The sequence below is a fragment of the Pelophylax lessonae genome (genome assembly GCF_965119305.1).
Source record: "Pelophylax lessonae genome assembly, chromosome: 5".
NCBI lineage: Eukaryota > Metazoa > Chordata > Amphibia > Anura > Ranidae > Pelophylax > Pelophylax lessonae.
Window position 1 is genome coordinate 69,453,345 of NC_138772.1, and position 25,816 is coordinate 69,479,160.

Below are 25,816 nucleotides of genomic sequence, written 5' to 3' on the forward strand. Positions count from 1 at the left end.
AGCCACACTCAGGAATACCGCTAGGAAGGTTAAAGTTGAGTTATGGACAATTTTTTTTTTTTTTTTACAAAAAATACCCCTAGAATAGTCAGGGCTAGTGCATTTAAACAACTATATCCTCTAAACTGTCCCCTGTTTAGTGTACATGCAGCATGAATTACTTACCTTGTGAAGTTCTTGTCCAGCGCGGCCATCTGCAGTGTGGGCAGCTGAAGCCGCAATGTCCCTCCTCCTATACCCTCGCCACCACCGGGGCAGGCGCGTCATCCCACAGCTGGTTTCGCATCATTGCGCATGCCCAGAAGCTGTTCTCCATCCATTGGCAGAGAATGACGCCCTGCACCGGAAGTGACGAGGGACACCGGTGCAGGCGCATTGACTCCTGGGATTGATGACACTCATCTCCCAGGAGTCAATGCAAAGCAAAAAATTATGTGCCAGCCGCGGCCGCATAAGGAGGAAGTGGGAGGAATGGAAGTTATTTTTCATTAAAAATAAGGTAAGGGAACATAAAAAAAAAGAAAATAGCCAAATCGTGTTTAGAAAGAGATATAGGTATGCATGACGTGAAGTTGAAAATGTGGCTGGAACTCCTTTCTTTGATATTCATTACTATTTGGCGCTACACATTTTTTTATACTACCCAATTACCTGCAAGGAACAAAAACAACATTTTCGCATTCATATGCTTGGATAACTGAAGTCAGCTTAACTTCCCTTCATTCATTAAGCTCTGGGAAAATTCTTTTGTAATGTGCCTTGTCTCTTGAAATCAACTTCATAGTGCGTGTTTAGAGCATAGTATGGGGTTTTGTATTACTCAACCCCGGCACATGACTGTGTACAGCAGCATATTCTTTTTTATCTTAATGGGCAATTGTATGTGGCAGCTGTGGGTCCCGGGAGAGTGATTACATAGACTCTGCACACTGTACGCTGCATGCATGAAGCCGTATAGGTGACTATTTACCAATGTGACCCTCAGAATCTACCAGGCAGGAGAGGGATTCCTTTGTAACAGTTGTGACAAGATGTGTAGACCTGCGGAGAAAACCTGTGCTTTACCCATGTTGACTTGTGGTGGTTCATGTGCCTTTTGATTCAGTAATAACTTTGCCTGTACGTATGATAACAATGATATGTCTACCAATTTTTTAGGAGGGGGGAGGGGGGGACAAACCGTGTTTTCTCTTTGTTGTATTTTATTCCAGTAGCTACTTTATTTTCTATTTACAGTGCTTTGCGAAAGTATTTGGCCCCCTTGAACTTTTCAACCTTTTGCCACATTTCAGGCTTCAAACATAAAGATATAAAACTGTAATTTTTTTGTGAAGAATCAACAAGTGGGACACAATCATTAAGTGGAACAAAATTTATTGGATATTTCAAACTTTTTTAACAAATAAAAAACTGAAAAATTGGGCATGCAAAATGATTCAGCCCCCTTAAGTTAATACTTTGTAGCGCCACCTTTTGCTGCAATTACAGCTGTAAGTCGCTTGGGGTATGTCTGTATCAGTTTTGCACATCGAGAGACTGAAATTTTTGCCCATTCCTCCTTGTAAAACAGCTCGAGCTCAGTGAGGTTGGATGGAGAGCGTTTTTGAACAGCAGTTTTCAGTTCTTTCCACAGATTCTCGATTGGATTCAGGTCTGGACTTTGACTTGGCCATTCTAACACCTGGATATGTTTATTTGTGAACCATTCCATTGTAGACTTTGCTTTATGTTTTGGATCATTGTCTTGTTGGAAGACAAATCTCCGTCCCAGTCTCAGGTTTTTTGCAGACTCCATCATGTTTTCTTACTGAATGGTCCTGTATTTGGTTCCATCCATATTCCCATCAATTTTAACTATCTTCCCTGTCCCTGCTGAAGAAAAGCAGGCCCAAACCATGATGCTGCCACCACCATGTTTGACAGTGGGGATGGTGTGTTCAGGGTGATGAGCTGTGTTGCTTTTACGCCAAACATAATGTTTTGCATTGTTGCCAAAAAGTTTGATTTTGGTTTCATCTGACCAGAGCACCTTCTTCCACATGTTTGGTGTGTCTCCCAGGTGGCTTGTGGCAAACTTTAAACAACACTTTTTATGGATATCTTGAAGAAATGGCTTTCTTTTTGCCACTCTTCCATAAAGGCCAGATTTGTGCAGTATACGACTGATTGTTTTCCTATGGACAGAGTCTCCCACCTCAGCTGTAGATCTCTGCAGTTCATCCAGAGTGATCATGGGCCTCTTGGCTGCATCTCTGATCAGTCTTCTCCTTGTATGAGCTGAAAGTTTAGAGGGACGGCCAGGTCTTCGTAGATTTGCAGTGGTCTGATGCTCCTTCCATTTCAATATTATCGCTTGCACAGTGCTCCTTGGGATGTTTAAAGCTTGGGAAATCTTATTGTATCCAAATCCGGCTTTAAACTTCTCCACAACAGTATCTTGGACCTGCCTGGTGTGTTCCTCGTTCTTCATGATGCTCTCTGCGCTTTAAATGGACCTCTGAGACTATCACAGTGCAGGTGCATTTATACGGAGACTTGATTACACACTGGTGGATTGTATTTATCATCATTAGTCATTTAGGTCAACATTGGATCATTCAGAGATCCTCACTGGACTTCTGGAGAGAGTTTGCTGCACTGAAAGTAAAGGGGGCTGAATAATTTTGCACGCCCAATTTTTCAGTTTTTTATTTGTTAACAAAGTTTGAAATATCCAATAAATTTCGTTCCACTTCATGATTGTGTCCCACTTGTTGTTGATTCTTCACAAAAAATTACAGTTTTATATCTTTATGTTTGAAGCCTGAAATGTCGCAAAAGGTCGCAAAGTTCAAGGGGGCCGAATACTTTTGCAAGGCACTGTATTTTAGAGAGGAAAAACAGTTAAAAAAAATGTGTACTTTCATCCATTTTTGACCGGTGATTGTTTAAGCAACTAGTATTAGGCTGGCCATAGTCATCACAGAACTTGCACACACAATCCCATTGTCTCACAAAGTCTCCTGGGCTAGTTATACTATATAACATGTATACTGTATTCTATATGATGTCCAATCAGATAAGGGCTCCTATCTATAGCGATGGATGAAGGACTGATAACCTAATTACGATTTGGGAAGCTCACATAACAACGGGTGTACTTTCCATCATCCTGAATATAACTGACAAAAAGAACTCCTCTATATTAAAGGGACTATATGGGGCATTTTTGATTTGTACACTTATTTTCTCTATACAGAATGTATTCCACAATTTCCTAAAACATATCAGTATTTATTTACCATTTAGTAAAAACATAATTGTATCACTAAACGAAACCAGTGTTTCTATTTTTGAAAACAAAATATACATACAGTACCAACTAGTATATGTGATTATGTGATTACCTCTTGGGGACAGGTCAAACCATTATACAAAATTCTCTGATCATTTGAGCAGGTGGCAATTTCCAGCTAGTTATGGATCTTTTGCATCCTACTTGCACATCAGGTACAGAGGTTGTTATTTCAAACTTGAACATCCAACGCGTTTCAAAAACATTGATATTATTTTCTTTATCAGGGATTATTTGCCACTCAACAGCCTTCTAGCAGAAAGTTTGTCTTTCCACACTGAAGCGATTTGCACAAGAGCTTTGTCTAGTTCCTTTTATCCTCCCAGTGTTTCCACCTTCCAACAAACACGTATATCTGTTCAAGGAAGAATTATAATTCCTCCATCTTTGCCCCAAAAGGCAATATTTACTTAATGTATGTATGACAATGTTTGTGAAGGGTTCCAGTCCAAATATGAGAAGGACTGCTAACCAACTGTAGACGTTCCTAGTCTCCTGACTAAGGGTAGCGATCTGACATTTGTTTGTTGCCTGAGGTCGCCCATACGGAGCTGGCAGCACTATAGACATATACAGGTATTGGTCAATGTCTTTGGGCCCCTTTATTATAAAGTACAAATTACATTTTGTAACGTTAAAATTATGACCTGGGATATGGTCAAGTTAGTTACAAATTAAATATATATATATACATATATTACATTTTCTGTATGCTGTAAACAAACACAAATAGAACAAATGTAAATAATAAAACATTTACATACTACAGTAAAAATATTCTAACAATTATCAAGAAAAACTAGCTAAGATGAGAAGGGGGAGTAGGGGCTAGTGAGGGGTTACTAAGGGTCTTAATTATGAGCCAAATTTTATTCCATGTATGGCCATCCCACATTCTTTAGATTGACTTTTGTCGAGCGGGAATGTTGGAAAATGTTTGTCAAGTCAGAAGCTGCAGCTGCTGATCAGTGTATTCTGACAGTGGAGGGGTCTTGCTGTCAGAATACAATGTCTCTGCGGGAAGTATTCCTCTATCCACCTTATATGTGTGGCTTAGGGAATCTGTTTCTTTTTTTTTTCATTCAGCTAGCAGGCTGAATATTCTATTGCCAACTTAACTAAATGATCACTATAACTGACTGGTTAGCTCTCATTCAAGCAGGAGCCATAGTTATTGGCTCTTGCATACAGAATGGAGCTTCAGTCTGTTAGTGCCGGTTCACATTTGTGCGATCACAGAGATCGCATGTAATTCGAAGCGCACTGCTCCTAAAATTACATGCGATCTCTGTGCGGTGAAAATTCAGCCATACAGTTTGTATGGCTGAATTTGCACCGCAATCGCACTAAAAGATACACAGGACCCTTTTTTGATCCGCAGCAGAATCGGATCGCATGGTGGTTCACACTAGTGCGATCCGATTCTGTGCGAACTTTCAGATCACACTGCGATATGCGATCTGATCTGGGGGTGTCGATAACTTTTAATTGACACCCCCAGCGTATCGCGTATGGCAGTGTGAACTGCCAGGGGTGCGGATGCGATGCGGGAACACGCTGTATATTCGCAGCGTTCCCCCATCGCACAAATGTGAACCGGCACTTAGGCCCCGTTCACACTGGGGCGATCCGACTTCCCCAGGCGACCTCGGAGCGGCCGGCACAGACTTCATAACATTGAAGTCTATGACAGTCGCTCCGGGTCGCCCCAAAGAAGCTCCAGACCCTTTTTCTAAGTCGGAGCGACTTGTGTCGCTCCTATAAAAACGGGTCCGCAGCTTCCCTATGGAAGGCGACCTACGGCGACCTGTGAGGCGACCAGGTCGCCTCACAGGTCGCCCCAGTGTGAACGGGGACTTAAAGTGATTGTAAAGTCTTGTTTATTTTTTAAATAAAAATAACAAACATGTTATACTTACTTGCTTTATGAAGTGGTTTTGCACAGAGCAGCCTGGATCCTCTTCTTTTTGGGCCCCTCTTCAGCTCTCCTGGCCCCTCCCTCCCTTTGAGTGCCCCCACAGCAAGCAGCTTGCTATGGGGTCACCCAAGCCCAGGCACAGCTCCATGTATCCATTCAGACATGGAGCTTCGGTTCGCCCCCCCTCCTCATTGTCTAACTGACTTTGATTGACAGCAGTGGGAGCCAGTGGTGCCACTGCTGTGTCTTAGCCAATGAGGAGGAGAGTCCCAGACAGCTGAGACAGTCGTAGACATCGCTGGATTGAGAGGGGGCCCAGGTAAGTATTAGCGAGACTGAGGGGGGATGCTGCACACAGAGGGTGTTTTATCTTAATGCATAGAATGCATTAAGATTTTAAAAAAAACTTCTGACTTTACAACCCCTTTAAGCTGAGAAAGAACTGTTTATGAACATACTAGAGGCTTTAATGAACTCCTTCAGGGTTTTTTTTTACAACAGTTGATGGTCTCAATTTCTAGTATATACCAAAACCAGATATATTAGTGTATGTTAAGGCAACGCCTTCTTTTTAAATAATGTTGAGTAGAGTGGAGAAGAGTTGTCCACCTGCTAAATTTATACAGTTGTTCACCTGGTTCACCCCTCTATTGGTCTTGATGACAATTGTCACTGAGACAGTTTTTGTTTGGTCTCCAAGACAGGAAGTAGAGGGAAATCCTCCCAACAGGACACAGGGAGTAAAAAGTAGCTTGATAGGGGAACATACCCTTCCTTACTCTATTCATAAAAGGTTTTGGCTATACATACACTTTAGTCATTGTGTTTTTAGTCAAAGCTGGGAGCCTTCTATTGAGATTTTTCCAAGATCAGAGTAAAGCCGGCCATAAATGGATCAAATCTAGGCCTGTTCAGCAGGGACCGGCTGAGATTCAATCCATGTATGGGCAGGCTGGTTGTACCAAATTCAATCCATTGATCGAATTCAGTACCTCCAACCTGTTGGATCTGAATCTGTTGGCATAACACAATAGCACTGCTGGAGAGATTCTCCCATCAACACAGTCAGTTGAGCGATTTTCTTTCCTTCTAGTTGTGGTTGCAGGAAAGATTATCGAATAATCTATGGGCTGCTTAAATAATCTCTTTCTGAGCATTCCCCTTTGTAAAATATTTCTATACAATTTTATTTTTATGTTATCTTGCATATATTATCTTGTATTTTGTAACATTATTGATTTCAAGGACACAACATTGCAGGATCTGGATGCCCTGAAGAGAGTGTGAAGATGCAACACATTCATGCCCACACTCCTCCACTGACTTCACAGCCTTTGGGCCTATCTGTGGACCTCTATTAACCTCTGTGATGAATGGAGGCTATTCCACATGTCAGTTCAGATCTGCACATCAACTAAACTGCAGTTGTGCACATTTTTGGTCCGCTGATGCGTGGATTCGTTCTAACATGTGAAATGTGCTTCTGTAAGTTTTGAACATAACAGAGATGAACTGAGCCACTAAGAGATCTAAGAGATGTACTTAGCCACTAGCAGCTGTCAAAGTTAGTCAGGGAGTGCAAGCATCAAGATCTTAGATCTTCACACTGTGCAGGGCCAATCAGATCTACTACAAACAAGATAACTGTCCACATTGTTGTAGGAAAAATGGAAATGGTCATTTTAGAGCTGCATGCATATGTCATGCATGGGTTCATGACCAGTTGCATTTGTTATGCTATGCAAACAATCTGTCAGGCAAGAAAATCAGCCATCTAGACATCAATATCCTTTCTTTCTGTGGAAAAAAAAAATCTAAAAACAGCCTTTTGTGTAGAAATACGAATGTGCGTGAGCATCTTCACTGGTACATTAACGAAACCCTGTCCTGAAAAAATATGGAGGCTGCTGTTGCTGATCTACTTCTAAAAATGATAGTTGCCTGGCAGTCATTCTGGTCCTGTGCCCTCAATATATCCTGAGACACTAACCTGTAACAAGTATGAAGGTTAGTAGCCCAGACTTTGTGTTATTGATCTGCGTGATTTTTTCCAAGGTGGGGACTCATAGTACTGAAGCCAGGAATGTCCAGGCATGTAGCATTTTCAGAAGAATCTCAGCAAAGCCCCCCCCCCCCATACTTTATTTCAGTACAGGTCTCCTTTAAGAAGAATCTTACTTTGTCCGCTCACTAACTGATTCCTAGCTTCCCCCTGCTTCCCCACTGCTCCATACGTCTCTTGGAGGCTTAGGTATTTCTGGATATACAGTAGGTGTAGCCAGGTGTTTGGTTAGAGTGAGAGAGCAAATCTAGGACACTGTGCTCGCTGTGTGCTCCCCTCAGACTGTCATGATGTATAGACTAGTGTTATGTCACCTTTATCCACCAGGGGGAGCTAACATTGTGAAGGAAATCAAGAGATTTGTATGCTGGCTAAATTGGACTATGGGTGTTGAAGTTCAGAAAACGAGCCATACTGTAGAAGCTTAAGGACAATTGAACTACAATTCCCAGAGTGGGACAGAGATAAGGGAGTAAATTAGCTGTTTTTCCCGGGCTGTGGACTGAGTGGCTTCATCTTGCAGTGCAGGACATCAGAGTGAGCACATTTATTTCTCTGTGTGCATGCCACTCAGCCACAAGCCAGGGGCTTGAGCCAGAAATCGGTGTCCTGAAACTCTGGGGACCAGAGACCTGTGGGTGCAGAGGCTAAGATATAAACCACTGTTGGGACACAGTGTCTTGCTGCAGGGAGAGCAGAGCACTTTTAGCCTGTGGGCTGGGGACCAAAGCCACTTTTGGCAGATCCGGAGGACATCTGAACAGCGGAACCATTGCAGCTGTATCTCTGGGACTGGTGAGAGAGCACCGCTGCCAAGGAACTGTTGCTGCTAGTAGAGAATGGACACATAGGGACTGGACAATTGACTAGCAGTCTTTACCACTGAATGCAGACTTTACAGGGACTGTACTTATGTGCACCACCATAAAGAGTGGGCCCCATTGCTAGCCAGCTGAAGAACTAGGGAAAAAGACTGTCTCTTTAGATAGCTGCTCTACAAGGTCTTCAGGCACTGCTTATAGACAAGGGTTCCTCTGCAGTAAGACCTGGGTCTTGGCATAGTCATTCCTAGAGTGCACTCTAGCAGTATAGCATACTGGTTGCAGGAAAGTTTTTACAGCACCATTTATTATTTACCATTGTAGGTAATGTTATCTATGCCAATGCGATTTGTATTTTAACAAGTATAGATTGTTTTAGCTATATAGAACTCCACACTAGACTGCTATAAGCTAGTAATCATATTGTCTAACAAGTTGTAATTAACTTAATTCTCTATTAACTCATTTATGAACCCACCGCCATCTACTTTAATCTGGAACAATATATTACGTTTTTGTTTTCACTAACCAGGCTGGTGTGTACTTCCTGATATTGAATTAGAGTTGTGTGGAGAGTATTCATTTTTGTGCTCTTTACAGTATAGCAGATTCTGCTTGTTTAACCAGCTGTGTCAGAGGTTTTTCATCGGCAAGGCGACGAGGCAAAGAACAGAGAACCCAAATTACCACGCGGCTCTTTCTGGGGTAGTGCCACATAGGGGATCATGTGACCTTCTCTCCTTCTTTCCAAGAAGCAATTGTTTTACCTGAGCACTGTCACATGGGGGAGGGGAGAAGGTCAACAACCCTGTGCAAGCTCTGACACAAACTAACCCTGAGCTTACACAGGGATACGATCCATGGCTCCCACAGGCAGAAGGAGGAGCTGGGCATTACAAGTAAGGTAAATAACAATAGGTGAGGGTATGCTTTATCAAGAGTACCTGGCAGTTTGCCCTGAGTAGGTAGAACATAGTAATAACATAGTAAATGGTGGGAGAAACTGTAACGCCAAGTCGCAGACACACCATCCAAATCATCCAAAAGAGTCAAATCTCAGGCAGCATCTGCCCCTGGGTCTGCCTGTTTATTTTTTTTACAGTGGTGTTAGGGTCACTTTAAAACAGTAGAAAACCAGCTGATTTTTTTCCCTTCTTTAGCACAAACAGTATACCTAAATAGTATACATTACTCCTTTGTTCTGTGGCAACAAGATACACTTCATTGAATTGTTAATAGATTTTTCTTTTTTTTTTTTTTATGTAGGGTTCCAGGACAAAATCAATGGTTAAAAATCATATACTGAATATACCGTAGTATATGTAGGGACTGGGAGCATTTAAAACCCCTGTGTATTTAAGTCTAAGTTACATAGTTACATAGTTACATAGTAGGTGAGGTTGAATAAAGACAATAGTCCATCCAGTTCAACCTGTGTAGGTGTGTGTGGCTGTAATCATCTCACATACCCCTGAATGTTCTGTTCCTTGAGATGTACGTCTAATAGTCTTTTGAAAGCCACCATACTTCCCGCAGAAACCACTTTTTGGGGTAGAGAATTCCACAATCTTGTAGCCCTAACAGTAAAGAACCCCCCACGTTGCCTGAGGTTAAAACGCTTCTCCTCTAATCGCATTGTGTGCCCCCGAGTCCTCATGCATCCTCATGCAATCCCTTCGACTGAACAGCTTTTTTTCTAAGCTGAGATCCCCATTGAGAAATTTAAAAATTGCTATCAGGTCCCCCCTTAGGCGTCTCTTCTCCAGGGAGAATAAATCAAGCGATTGGAGACGCTCTTCATAATCAAGGTCCTCCAGTCCCCTAATTAGTTTAGTTGCCCTTCTCTGGACTCTCTCCAGCTCCAACACATCCCTCCTGAGGACTGGCGACCAGAACTGGACAGAATACTCCAGATGCGGTCGGACCAGAGTTTTATAAAGTGGAAGGATTATAGTCTTATCTCTGGAATACATCCCTTTCTTTATGCATACTAATATTCTGCTAGCCTTGGTAGCCGCCGCTTGACATTGCAAGCTGTTGCCTAGTCTATCATCAACCAAGACTCCCAGATCCTTCTCCATTTTTGATTCCCCCAAGGGTTCCCCTCCTAACGTGTATTGTGCTTTAATGTTTCTAGTCCCCAAGTGCAAAACCTTACACTTCTCTACGTTAAACCTCATTTGCCAAGTCGTTGCCCACTCCGTTATTTTGTCCAGGTCACCTTGATTAGTATTAATTTACCACACAGTTCAGACTATTGCAAATCTCCATTTTAATTTACTGCGTCTGACCTTGGCATGTGTGTAATTAATCAAACTCGGCATTGTAACCGATAGTGACATTTACGGGCAAAATGTAGAAACGTTTTTTCCTTTTTTTATGTACCTTTTAGACTTATTCAGTAAGGCAAAGGAAATGTGCAAGTGCTGCATCTCATAGTAACTAGAATTCATCTTATAGTGACCTGACTTTAAGTGACTATTTACACTCCTAAGCTGAGTTAGGCAAGTGTGTTAACATGTGTTGCATTGAGGAAGACCATTCATTTGAAAGGGCTGTCAAATGCACCAAAAATAAGATACATGTAGCATTGTTGGCAGGGCACCACAACATACATTAGGCAAGGTTCATTGGGGTTAAAGTAAGTAATATAATGTGATTAGCTAACTAAGATAATGCAGCACTTAATAGCTCTGGATACAGGAAAATTCTCAAGAGAATATTGAAAAAGGTGTGCAATCTCTTTTAAGCGTATCAAAACGTATCAACAAGCCCTGGCTCACACCAATGCGACTTAGAAATGTCACTAGTTCAGCGCGATTTCGGAGCAGATGTGTGCGATTTGCACCTCCGTTTTTATTGTAGCTTGCAACTTCATTTAACAGAAGTCTACGCAAGTTGTAATGAAATCGGAAAAAAAAGTGTTCAAAGTCACTGCTACATGAGTCCCGGCAATTTAAACAGTTCCATTCCCAGCAATGGGGTGCAACTTGTCATGCGATTTGGAGCTGTCGAATGACAAATTGGACCGGTGTGAACCAGGGCTTGAAGTGAAGGCAAAAAAAACATCACCCCATTTTTATATTTATTCTATAAATCTCTATTCCTAATCCATAAACAATATATGAAATTGTGAACAACCAATCAAAAAGTTGGAAAAATATAAAAAAAGTGAATATAATGTCCACCCCAATCAGTGTTTAATCAGAGCCCGAGCGCCATCCAATCTATATGACTTGTGAAATATGTGATCTCTGTATTAATAAGAGATCAAATGTGCTTTAACCAATGAATTGAATCCTTCTGGATATGCTGCCCCTGTGCACATATAAGGAAAACAGGTGTAAAGGTGCTACAACCTTCCCACATAAAAGTGACGCCCGGTGCTCAGACCTTAAGGCTGCTGACACCTCTAATATACCAGAGTAAGAGAAGGGATAGTCGGAACTCAGGATGACATCCAAAATAGTATCTTTTTAAAACAGCCTACGCATTTCGGACATTAGTCCTTTGTCATGGCTGACTATGACTAAGGACTAACGTCCGAAATGCATAGGATGTTTTGTTCATGTTTACCTGATAAAGAAATACTATTTTGAATGTCATCCTGAGTGCCAACCATCCATTTCCTACCTCTTCACATATGTCTTCTCCAGTCCAATAAACTGTGCCACTAAACATCTCAGCATAAAAAGTATAAAACGCTCTGCCGTTGTACACCAGCAGGTGTGATGACATTATGGTCCACAAGCCCTAACCTATGCATTTTATCAACAATAAGAAGTCTTCATGGGACAGTTAACAGGGATTCAATTCATTGGTTAAAGCTGCTGTGATCTTTTATTAATACAGAGATCAAATATTTCTGGCAAGGAGTTGGCACTCCTGGTGGTCAGGTGTCTCAGGAGCACTACAGATTGACTTGTATATTTCACAAGTTCTATAAATTGAATGGCCCTCAGGCTCTAATTGGACACTGGGGGTGGACTATGTATGCACTTATATATGCATTTTTTCCTTTTATTTTCTTTGCTATTTTTACAATTTTTTGATTGATTGTTCACAATTTCATATACCGTTTATGATTAGAAATAGAGATTTATAGAATAAATTTAGAAATTGGGTGATGCTTTGTTACATTTACTTTTTTAAGGTTCGCTGGGGTGCCATTTGTCCCAAAAGGCCTACATATAGGCCTATAAATGTATATTGGCCTATATATGTATTTTGCACTAACTCGTTTAATGCACCTTACCGTGCACTGGGGGAAGGTGAGCACTGCCACAGTACAATGGTGTGAATGAGTCCTAAGAAACTGATGAGCTACTGAGATACTAATAGCACAACACCTGACCCAAATGACATTGCATTATTTTTGCAGTTATGTGATTATGGTTATGGCATATTACAGTTTGTCAGTGGTGGCTGCATTTGTTTCCATTTTTCAGGGTTTGTTCTATTTTCTATGTTCTATTTTTCAATACTATTTACTCATCTGAATAACGCACTTCTTATATCTGGGTTCACTGGGTACACCTATTTCTCCACCGTATCTGTGGAGGGAGCCATGGTCATCACCAGGCCTTTAAACATGTCTGCTTTTGTTCATCTCCATTACATGGTGGATTGATAGGCCTTGTAGTTTACACAATAAAGGTAAGGCTCTTCAGGCTTATTCATGCTAGTGGTTGGAGGGGAAAGGGGGGAGTAAAAAACATGGTTGAGCCAAACCCCCTCCCCCCCATCCGCTACCCCCTTTAGCTGCAGAAGCAGCAGCCGGGGATTAAAACAACACCTCCTCACTACCTGTCAAATGCTCTCTGAAGAGTGTTCCGAATGCAGATTTCTCATGAACCACTTTACAACTGTCCACCGCACATATACTGCGGCAGGGCGGCCGCTTCCGGGTCTGGGGCGCACATGTGCATCGGCAGTGACCCGCTCCTATTGTGATTAGACAGCAGAAGCTTACCTGCAAGTATTGCATACTCCACTGGCACCCACCGATCATTAGGCAGAGAGCCAGACAACAAAAACAAGGCAGATCGACGTTCTGTCAGTAGAGAAGGCATTAATCCTGTGTTCCTGTAAAGCAGGAACATGGATCAAATGCCTTCCCCTAGTAAAAGCACCTCCCACACAGTGAGAAAACATTGGCTAGGCACACAGTTAACCCTTTGATTGCCTCTGATGTTAACCCCTTCGCAGCCAGTCTCATTAGTACAGTAACAGTGCATATTTTTATCACTGATCACAGTATTAGTGTCACTGGTCCTGAAAAAGTGCCAGTTAATGTCCCAACTGTCCACCGCAATATTGCAGTCCCGCTGATCTCCGCCATTACTAGTAAAAAAAATTTAAAAAAAAGCTAATATAAATAATATATATATATAATATAGTTTGTAGACGCGATAACTTTTGTGCTGACCAATCAATATACTTGGGTTTCTTTTTTACCAAAAATATGTAGCAGAATACATATTTTATAGCAAAAGTAAAAAATATTGTTTTTTTTTGTTTTTTGTTTTTTTAAATTGCCAGCCTTTTTTTGTTTATAGTGCAAAAAAAAAACTGCAGTGATTATCAAATACCACCAAAAGAAAGCTCTATTTGTGGGGAAAAAATGACATCAATTTTATTTGGGTACAGTGTTACATGACCAAGCAATTGTCAGTTAAAGTAACGCAGCGCTGTATCGCAAAAAAAGGCCTGGTCATGAAGGGGGGTAAATCTTCTGGAGGGCATGTTGTTAAAGAGCAAAGCACATGTGAAGGAGCCCATTGTGATTTCTCTTCAGCTCACAAGAAATGACAAGAACATTGCATTTCTAGCAAGATCAACATGTATTTTCTGTACTTGTGGAAGATGTTCTTAGCCTGAAATAGAAACAGAAATGCAGTTACAACATCTAAGTACTGGTAAGCTGGAATATATAAAATGTGTGTTTTGGAGTTTATGGTACGCCTTTTTATGGCCATTAACATATCCGTTATGTGTGTTTTTTGTGCATTGGTGTTCTTTGCATTAATGCATCCCATTGACTTTTTATATGTCCAGTCAGCATTTAAAACTGTATCTTTATTACCCGTTTTGCTATTGAAATATTGAAAAGGTAGTACTTTCTCTTTAATGTTTCTAGGTGGCTATCTTGGACGCTGCAGCTTTGAGTTCAACCTTTGCAACTGGAAACAAGCTCAAGATGATGATTTTGATTGGAGCCTACGAGCTGGCAGCACCCCAACCATCGGCACTGGACCCGTCACTGATCACACACTGCAAAATCCAACCGGGAGTTACATTTTTATTGAAAGCTCATTTCCTCAATTACCGGGCCAAGTAGCCAAACTTTCTGGGCCATTGGTGAGCAAGTGGAGTAGAAACTGCAAGGTATGTTTTATAGCCCATGCAGAAATGACATGTGGCTTATTTCTTATAAGTAGTGATGAGCCAAACACACCTGGGTCTGGTTTGGGGCTGCTTCGTTGAACAAGAGTAACGTTCAAATCTTTAATCTGTACCCTATTTAAGTCAATGGGAGCCAAATGATAAAATCAGTTCTGGCAATTTTCTAGGCCAATAGGCAAGGGCTTGACAAACAAATAACATGAGGGGCTGGGTACTGCCATGGGGAACCTATACAAAAGCAAAAAAAATATTGTTTCGCTGGGAGCAGTGATTTTAGTAATGTTTAAAGTGAGATATTAAAAAGGTAAAACTCCAAATTGCATGCCTGTGTGCCCTGACCCTGCCTTTGACGTGGCCCATCTCTGCAATCTATACAACCTACTACAGCAAAACCAGCATTTACAAGGAAAAAAAGTGTGTTTAAATTGCTGAAAAAATGACAGCTCCCAGCTGTATAATTCTGCTTGTAAAAAAAATGACCAGGGATTCTATTCACTTATACCAGACTCCTATCCTAGATGAGGATCTGATCTAAATGTTAATGGGGAAAAACCTACAAAAAAAAGTTGACATAAGGTCCCCCTCCTATTTCATACCAGGCCCTACAGATTTGGTATGAGTTTTAGGGTCCCCCCCCCAAAAAAAAACAAAAACAAACATGGCATGAGGTCCCCCTCAAATTCCATACCAAATATTTTGGGCCGGTATCTGGGGCCCCTTTAATGTTAAAGGGGGCTTCCAGATTTGCATAAGCAACCCCATCTACAGACCGCTACAGCCACCAGGCCCAGGGTTATGGGGGAGAGGCACTTGTCCCCTGTAACGGAACCTCAGACCCACACTGTACTTGTGGTCTTCCGTCAGTATACGACTTCATGAACATAGATATCAAATCCCAGCTGCTGTCATACAAAACTAGCCTTACCGTTTGTATACTGGAAACAACTAACTGCTTTATTAAAACAAACAGACTTTTATACACTTTAGAAGTAGGTCGGTCACTACATGAATATTTACCCAAAACATCACACAATGAATAGCTAACGAGGTACAGCTGACTCGTGGCTAATCCCATCTAGACAAGGTTATTATTCACATGCTAATTAGCTCAGCGTACTTAAGTCAGCCTGGAAGCCCAGACTGCCGGCACCAAAGGTAAAAACAAGATATAATATACATTATTATAGTGTAAATACTGAGAACCCACAGTAAACAATAGGTGAGCAAATCAGCATAATTTGCCAATGCGTGGAAGACAGGTGTTTGAGCTGATGACATGCCTCTGTTACAAGTCTGACCAACTGAAGCAGTCCAAACCATCAATTTATCTGTCACATAGTTTTTTTCACTGTCAGTGATGGTGCAAACCGTCACATCCCCCATGGTATGGTTTGGGGGAGGGGGGGGGGCGAGGAAGTTAGCATTTTCCTGCCCAGCAAGCTACATTCTTGGATATGAGTAAGCATTTTTTGGGAGGAACCCAGTGATTTTTTCTTCTTGATGGGTGAATGTTTATGCCTAATACTTATTCCCTAATTATGTATTAAAATAATCAGTCTCCTATGCATTAAATAGCAAAACTAAATAACATTTTGCTTATGTATGATTTTATATTTACTAAAATAGTGATATGACTTGGCCCCCAGAACCCATCGGTGCAACCCCTGGAATATGCCCACAGCTGGCAGAACCTGTGGAATATTATACCAGTGTGAACCCATGGTGTGTATGTGAGTTGCTCAGGCTGCAAGGAAGTGTAGTCCTGTGCCTGCTGGCCAGGAAGGAGCCCATGCTCCAGACAGTGATAGATAAGAGCTGAAGGTCCCAGGAGCCGCACATCAGAACAAGACCCGCTGTGTATGAACAAGTGGCACCCTCAGCCTGGGCCCCTGCATGACCATGCCCCCAATGTGTTTTACTCCACCCACTGGAAGCGTTCTCATGGGGATGGAGTCTCCTGTTGGTATTGCAGGGCATTGTCCCCGGATTTTCCGGGCAGTAGGCAGACAAAGGGAGCTGGGGGAGGCTGGGGCTCTAACAGACAGGCAGAGCTCTGAGGAAAGCGGAAGTTCAAGTGGGTACTGAGAATTTTAGTCAAGTAACATGCATTTTGATCCACTAAAATATGACTAAAACTAAAAATATGACTAAAACTAAAACGATTCATATGACTAGAATACGACAAAGGCTGGGTTCACACAATTGCGAATTGGATGCAGGTTTCTCAGCATTCCAATTCGCATGTCAGAAGATTGTGACTTGCTCTCCATGGAGCTGGTTCACATATCTCCGGAGTGGCTCCAGTGGGAAATGCACAGGAGTCCTGAGTGTCTTCTGGTCCGTTTCAGGTCTAAATTCAGCCAAAAATTCGGACTGAAATCGGACCTGAAATGGTGAACAGGGACGCACCGGACCCCTGCTGTGAGCTGCTCCGTGCGGTAGGGTGAACCCAGCCTAAAATGAAAATAGCGGATTTAGTCAAAAGACTATCACTAAAACTAAATTGAAATTTGACATTGAAATTACCAGTGTATCAAAGACAACACTAATGCTAATCTTTCCGTAGCATTTTTTTTTTTAAATACATTTTTGCACATGTGGAAAAAAAGTGGTGACCTAGAGTAATAATGTATAAAAACTTTAGGTATATTTTCACTTGTTTTTTTGTGTCCTATAAAAAACAGACCATAGATTTTCAGGCTGTTTGTATGAACTCCAGTCAAAACTGAAAAATGCAATACGTATAGGGAATGCAGCTTACCTGCCCGAGGGTGCTATTTTTAATTCAGGTGGGGTAACGTATTAATTGTAGAGTAGAGATTAATTGTAGAGTTCCAAAAATTTTAGATATTAAGTCTGGATGGGTCAGAAAGTAAGCATTGTCTTGCTGTTCATTATATTTTATAATACTTCCCCAGCCCCCGTAGGAAAGCCCAATGCCCAGCGGAAGGATGCAACCAAAGACAAATATACTTCACAGCAGTGGTCTCTGTGCAGCAGCCCGATATGCCCCCTTCCTTGTCATCACTACAGCACTACAATACTTGCTTTCCTCCATGTACAATGACCACAGAGCTCTGTCTCAGAGACCCTGTCCCTATACTATAAATATTATTAACATTCTTCACAAGCATACTCATTGCCTTACTCAAACAAAGCTCCCTGGTAATCCCCTGCTATCCTTTATTTATGTATAAGGCTCACTAAACAGCTCCAAGGGCAAAGAGGCCGATAGTAGGAGCTTGCACACAGCAGAGCACTGAATAATGTCTGCAATGACCTATTCCACACTACATTTTTTGTGCATTAATGACTTTGCTCCAACTGGCACTTCTGTTTAATTACTTAATGGGTGCACAGACAATAAAGCCTGGTATACACTGACTGTTTTTTTCATGAATCCAGCACGGAGGGGCTCGCTTTACAATGTTAGTAATTACTCTAAAGGGTGCGCAAATCTAATATCTCTGTAACGATCAATGCAAAAATATGAGTGTAAAAAACAGGTTTACACATATTACACCGTAATAAGCAACATGCATCATATAAATGATAAAATAGCAATAACATATAATTCGCTTATGCATAACAAAAAAGTAAACTTCAAAGAAAAATATATAAAAGTCCAAATGTAAAATCTTGAAAATGTTGAAAGTCCATGTGTAATAATACCAAACCACCTCAAAGACCAGTGTGCCAGTTTCTTTACCAAACAGTAATGATCTTCAAATGATAACAAATCAACAGAGTAGAAATCATCCAACTGGGGGGCCACCACTCAGGATATCATTGACTCCACCGCCTCCACAGTCGTTCAGCGGTTATCAAAAGCAAGCACCTTAAAGTAATAATGGGTAGGAGAAAGAAAAAAAGACCATAACGTAGTATGCTAAAACAACATGATTTTTAAAATGTAGATATACTCAAAAAAGTTAGGGTAAAACACACCACACCAGGGATCAACAGCGGGTGTACAACATCATATGCCACTGGCCTCACCTTTTTTCCACATAATTTTGTATTGATCACTAGAGAGGTATTGATTTTGTGATTCCTTTGTGTCCGGAATATAATTTGCTGCTATACCTCTTTTTGCACAAAGTGCACAATTTTCTCTACATTTATATGCAATTTTAGTACAGCGATCGCCCCACCGAGCTATCCAGAACACATTGGTCAATGGTGGCAGCCATTGGCTGCCAGGGCTAATCATATGCTGATCTATATAACAGATGCTGGACCAGCGCTATTAAACCCACAGTGTTAGGGGAAAATTATAAAAACGAATGTAAACAATAGATATATAAGCAGATATAGAGAATCAAAAAATATTGATAAAAAACACAATAATGATAAATGTTTCAGGTGTATATAGATACAAAGTCCATGGAGTAGAGAGAGATGGATGGTTGGGTGGCCGCCGGCTCTATCAGAGTTAGGAGGGGACTCTGTGCATGGTAGATTTATAAAAGAGAGAGAACAGAGCAGCGCCACTGCAAGTCATCCGATCCACTGCAGGGGAGGCAGGAGAGGTGTAGACAGCCCTGGGTCCCGGCTGTGTCAGTGGCTTCTGGCACTTTCTGGTGTCCTGTCGGTGTCACAGCTTCTCCCTCATCACATCCAGTGGAAGCGGGGTGGTGCTAGCATTTGAGGCATGCGTGCCTCTTCGTCAGGCATTGACAATGCCTGACGAAGGGGCACGCATGCCTCGAACGCTAGCACCACCCTGCTGATGAAGGGGCACGCATGCCTCGAACGCTAGCACCACCCCGCTTCCACCGGATGTGATGAGGGAGAAGCTGTGATGCCGACATGCCCCATTCGACAGAAGCCAGACGTTTAGCCGGACAGGCTGCTTTACACACAAGGGGGGGGGGGGGGATGTTGTCCAGTTTCTGTTGAACCGGCCAATAGGCGCCGATATTCTGCCCATGTGTACCAGGCTTTAATTACTGTTCTAGCCTGAAATTGTAATGTTTGCCAATGAATAGCTGTAAAAGCTCCTGCTGTTTGCCTACATAGCAGCGGGGTGGGGAAGTTTTCAGGAGCATGGGCTGGCAGAGTAATGAACTGACACTTTAAGGACGTGATCAGATTCCTACTAAAATTACAGTACACACGGAAAACAATTATAAAAAAAAAAAAGTGAGCAAACATGCAAGTCCTTTTTGCTTTCTACGACTGCAAATTTTTCTCTTAAAAATGGAGGTCCTAATCCCTTAGCACTAGTGGCCCTTTAAGTGGGCTTTAATGCCCAGAAGGCAGCGCTGCTTCTGTATCCTGAGACCACTGGAGCCAGCAGGACGCTGTGACGCTTAGACCAAGAGCTGTCTGTTAGTGTGCTGGGAGAATGCAGTGAGAGCGCTCTCTGTCTGCAACTCAGGCTGCCCTGGATGAATATGTGTGGCAGCTGGGAGTTAAAGCACATTTTTCTTGCCACTGCATATATGCTTTACACAGTTGGCAAGAAGTTAAAGTGGAACATAAGTGTAGCTGAGCACCGAAAAATAGAAATGCTATTTAATTTTATTTTTAATATACAAAGCAAACTTACCATGTCTCAACTGATTTGGTTAGGAAGTCACTTCAAAAAACACCCACCTAGGATTTCTAGCCACACCCATTTTGAGTAAGGGCAGAGGATTCATGTAACTTTTACTTTCTGGAATCGGAATCTGAAGGGCAATCTGCCCTTAGCTCAGGCATGCAGGCAGAAAGTTGTGTTTAGTTGAGAAAGCCTCTCCTCCAGATGAAAGAGAAAAATGCCAATGAATACTCCTGGGATGTATGACAATATTTTGGCCTATGCCAGAAACCAGCAAGCAACTGACGAAATGTAAAAGACAAGTTTAAAACAAGTAAATATAATGGGTGTCGATTTACTAAAGGCAAATATACTGTGCACTTCAAGTGCTCTTGTTGCAGAGCTTAATAAATGAGGTAAAACTTCATCTTGCAAAAAATACCCAATCATTTGCAAGGAAAATAAAAAAAACAGCATTTTTGTTTGTATATGTGTAGCACCCTCCTAGGTAGGTGCTAGGTAAAACATATATGTGACCCTTTAAAGTCTGATATGCTCAGTTACACTCATATGTAAACAATGGTATTTTGGCATCCATCCCAATATTCTGAAAAAGGAACCTGGAAACACTACCAGAGGGTTGATGTTCCAGACAAAACAGGGGAGAGGGGATGTTGTGATGCTGGGTAAGAAAAATGTGAAGCAAAAGATATGGATATATATATAAAAATGTCAAACTTTATTTGTACAATTCATGATAAAAAGACTTGCATAGCAAAAAATACAGAAAAAGCACGTTATATGCTGCTGGTTTAAATTTTTTCAGAACTATGCCTCCAAATCTACTGTATTATTAGTATATGATTGCTGATCTCATTGTCAGGCCCTCTTGTCTGTGTGCTCTTTCACAGCTGATCTTTTACTTTCACATGTATGGAGAGGGAATTGGCTCGCTGACCGCACATCAGGTGACAGTAAGCGGACAGAAAGTGCTGCTTTTTAACCTGACCAGGGACCAGGGGAATTTCTGGCAGAGGAAGGAGTTGGAACTCCACGAACTTGGAGAGGATTTTTATGTCACATTTGAAGGGAAAGTGGGAAAAGATCAAAGAGGGGACATCGCTTTGGATGACTTAGTTCTGTCTAATGACTGCATTCCATCCTCCCCCTCTATCTCTGAATCTCACAAGACCTGGCCCATTAAAGGTAACAAGTGTCTATGTCATTTCAGATGGCCTTAGCAAATATATCTTTAATTTAGAATTGTCCCATTGTATGTTTTTATTCAATCAGTTTGGTTAAGGTTATAACATTTTCATATATATTTTGCTGCGTGGTAGCTTTTTCCATAAAAATATATAGCCTGGCTGTCATGTACTTGGTGAAGGAGCCTGAAGTGATGAGGATGATCTCTTACCACATGGCTCAGGGCCCCTAGTAAAGTAAACAGGGGGCACCAGGACATGAAGCTGTACAAGTGCCTCCTAGCTCTTGCTAGCAGCATGTACAGGTTGACAGGTGTATCCAAACCGGTCACCGCTGTGTGGCTTCCACACAGCAGATGATGGACTGGAGACTGGACACAGGAAGACCAAGCCATATTCTGCAGCAGCAAGGGACAATTACAGGAACAGCGGGCAGGCGGTAGACTGTCACACAGGCTGAGACCTGAAGCAGGTGTGCAGGCAGCAGTGTTGACTAAGTGACTGCAGGATGGAGATGACTGAAGCACCGAGACTCAGATGTGGTGCAAAGTCAGGCAAGCTAGGTCGGTAACTGACAATCATATCAAGTACAATCACATAAGCAGAAATGCAGTTGGGATTCAAGAAGAGGAATTTGTCCCACTGAAACATTCCACACACTGGTATGACCTTCCTGACACTACACTCATAGAGCTGAGTGTAATCTGAGACCTGAGTGGAAGGGATGGACAAACCCCCATCTACACAGTCTCATTGGGAAACATGCACAGCTGAGGCTGTCAGTCAGCTGCTGTGTGCTAGAGGGGAGGGTGGCCTCTGGGATTCCCTGGTGTCGGCATTAATGACCAGAAGTGACTCATGCAGATAGGGGAATTAGAGTGCAGACAGAAATTACACTCAATGCTTTGGATTGAAGCAAGCACACACTATAGAAACAAGTGCTTGGTTATTTTTAATTTCAGAGGTTTACAACCACTTTAAACTTTGACTAGAGGGACTCAAAGTTTACACACCCCTACCCATGCTACTATAATCCTAACAAAGTGGGGAATTATTGGAAAGATTAGCATGTGCTGCTGGTAAGCAGGGTATTAAAGCTAAACTGCAGGCAAATAGCTAAAGACACAGAAACATAAATACATGTAAGGGAGCTGTTTTATCTGCCAAAAGATTTGCATTGCCCCCTCACATAGCACCTATAGGGTGACACCACTTTCTCTGTAACAAGTAAGGAATGTAGAGGGCAAACAGTAGTGTCCTCTCTCCACCCCACTCTGCTGACTGGAGAGTGAAAGAGCAGCAGCAGACTGCTGAGATCTTCCCAGAGCTCACTCCTCCTATCAGCATGCATAGCATTGTTGCATTTAGCACTTCTGATTGGTTTCAAGTCCTGCCTTTCTTCTTTCAGTCTAAATTCTTTACAGGGCATTGCATGAGGCTTAAACCAAGTCAAATTCAGGTACTTAACATACTTAAAAAAATAAATGTAACCATTCATTATTGTGGCACCCTCTAGTGTGCTAGTAGTGAGAGAGTAGGCAAACTGTATCCTGACTCATATTTAAGCCTGTGAGTCTTGAATTGGGTCAGGGCTATTAGAGTAGGGTGTCAGGTGGAAGATGGTGATGCAGTGCTGAGGGAGACTGTCGGTGGCCATTGAGGGACCCCTGCTGGGGAGGGCCTCTACCTCAGATTGGGGCTCGGGTGGCTGACCTAGAAAGATCCTACCACAGGAGAAGTTGGAAGTAGGCTTTCCTGGGATGCATGGGGAGCAAGGAGAGGACAGTATAAGTACAACAGCACAGTGCAGAGATTTACAAGGGGAAAGACTGCCACATGTAGCAGGTTTCCCTGCAAGATAGCGGTGAGCTTAAATCTTCCCTACCTTGCTCTGGGAGATCTCCCGAGAGTCAGTCGGGTAGACTTGTGAAGAGATTCAGTCGGGTAGACTGGAGAAGAAGCAGCCAGATGGGCTAGCATTTCCTGCAGTAGTAGAGCTGGGACCAGTGTCTACATGGGATTGTGCTACTTACAAAAGGGACTGAGAGTTCCTGGTCTCCAACTGGAGCTAAAGAGAGGAATTAATTGAAACTGCACAGACAAATAGATAAAAGTTGTACATAGGGAAGACATTGTCCCTGATTTTGTTGGGCATCCCATAATTCCCATCCCCATCCAAATAATTACCCCCTAATAAAATATGTAAGCAAAGCTCAAAGAATGTTCACTGTCTCTGGATGAAAGCTGAAAATGGTATGTGCTTGGCTGTGCAGCAACCCTGCCACCTGCAACCCCTACAGGGGTAGTGCTACATTATTAAACACAGAATGGCTTTAATTTGTGCTTTGTCAGCTTCAAAGCAAACCTGTTTTTTTTTGCCACATGTAGATCCAGAGCAGGTTTGCTTTAACTATTGTGAATAAACTCAAGGCAACATCAACTGAATTCTAATTTTTTAGGACGTCTGTGTTGTTTATCTCCCCAGGGTTTTGTCCACCGGGTTTCCTGATCTGTAAAAATAAGAGATGTTACAGGCCAGAAGAGCGGTGTGACTTTGTGGATAACTGTGGGGATAACACCGATGAGAAGGACTGTGGCACTTCCTGCACATTTGAAGATGGTCTCTGTGGTTGGTGGAACTCCTTGGCAGACAACTTTGATTGGATCTTAGGAGGAAACTCTTCACAAACTCTGAAACCTCATATTGTGGACCACACAATGGCAAATGAGGAAGGTGGGATACGTCTTTACAGGTTTCAGCGTTGAAATAGGGAAGCTGTTGTGTCATACTTTTGTGGTTGTCATCTCCATCCTCGTTTTATCACTTGCTGTGTTTCCAGGAATACAAATGTATTTTGGAGGTACAAAAATTCAGTAGCTGCTTGATTGCTTAGTTTGGATCCACTCTGAATTACTAAGCAGTGAATTAGAATATCTATATATATCTATAGAGTTCTAGTTAGATAAATAATACTGTTTGTGGATTCATCATTCCTATCACCATAAACATGACATTTAGACTTATATATTGGGGCAGCGATGAGAGCAATGACAATGTGCAAAGTGTAGTTACCCGAATTAAAATAATTAACATTTTTCAGATATATGTATGTATGTATATATATATATATATATATATATATATATAATTTACACATTCATATATCTGAAAATGTTAATTCTTTTAATTCACTGCAGTAACAACTATATTGGCTGCCCTTGGTAACTACACTTTGCACATTGTCATTGCTCTCATCGCTGCCCCAATACATAAAGTCAAAATGTCATGTTTATGGTGATAGGAATGAGGAATCCACAAGGAGTGTTATTTATCTAACTAGAAAAGATTTTTAAGGTTGCGTGTGGCCCCATTACATAATTCTGAATACATTTACATTGACTTTTCCAATTCCTGAATTTCTATGAATGATAGCACTGGCATTTCAGCACTGAGACATTTTAATGATGTATTCTTGCAAAGATACTAAAGCAGAAATAGTTACATTTTTTCTTTTTAATAAGTTAATAGGCACACACATAGAGACAATTTATAATGGTCCATAATGCTATTTTGCCAACAGTAGTAGAGTTTCTAACAGCCTATAGATCAAGCAGCTTTGGGCAATATCTTCAGTCATTTCCAATATATTATATTTTAGATCGGAATTAAATCAATTTTTCTGGTAACCTTACAATTTTTTTGATATCTGGTATTTTCAGTAAAAGGAAATAAAATAAACTTCTTTTTGTACTGAAACAGGTAAAGCTGGCCATATTTACATCACCGGGCTGATCAAAAAAAAATCCATCATCTGCACATTAGAGGTGGATGGAGGAATCCTCAGTGCTGTGCTATTGTATTTTGACAGCATAGGCTTCTCTGCTGTTAGGATACACTGATCAGTGCTCCACCTGATTGGCCGCAATGCTAATTGAACACAATTTTTCAACAAGCCCATTTGTGAGAAGTCAGTCAATAAAACTTTCTGAACAAGCCAAATTTTGATTAATCTATGGCCAGCTTAAGACTAGATTTAAACATTTTGTCCCCCTAGGCCAAATGTCTTTTACCCCAACCCCCACTTCCCCATCCCTATACTGACCCACCTTGGTCTCACAGCAACAAGATCAGACCTTTTAACCACACAAGGGGTGGGAAAAACTAAAAGAGACAGCCTTCCCACTATGCGTCAGCACACCTACAACTAATGACTAGTAAAATTGTGAAAACTGGCACTCTGCCATGCTAGCAGTTTGATTCTTTGAAACATACGCTTCAGAAAAAAAACTTTAGATGTGCCCCAGACAGTACCACTAAGTGCCATATGTCTGTTTATTGCAAAAAAATAAATAAAATCCTCTAGTTGTTTATTAATAGTTTCAGTTTTTAGAAACAGATATAGCCAAAAGTAATTACATCTCCATGGTTGTTTAGTATCAGTGGCTAATAATAGTGGTAAATGATCCAACAGCCTTCTAGGGTAGGGGTCTCTGAACTATGGCCCATGGGACATACAGTATTTATGGCCTTGGTAGACAACTGAATA

At 41.6% G+C, this 25,816-nt stretch overlaps 1 protein-coding gene across 1 annotated transcript in view; it reads left to right on the plus strand.

Moving 5' to 3' along the window:
- The window catches only part of MALRD1 (MAM and LDL receptor class A domain containing 1), a 558,112-nt gene that overhangs the window by 247,080 nt on the left and 285,216 nt on the right, over nt 1-25,816 (plus strand). Inside the window, exons 19-21 of the mRNA XM_082259425.1 lie at nt 14,275-14,522; nt 20,976-21,270; nt 23,755-24,003. Coding sequence (XP_082115551.1) covers nt 14,275-14,522; nt 20,976-21,270; nt 23,755-24,003 — 792 coding nt within the window. The remainder of the gene's footprint in view (nt 1-14,274; nt 14,523-20,975; nt 21,271-23,754; nt 24,004-25,816) is intronic.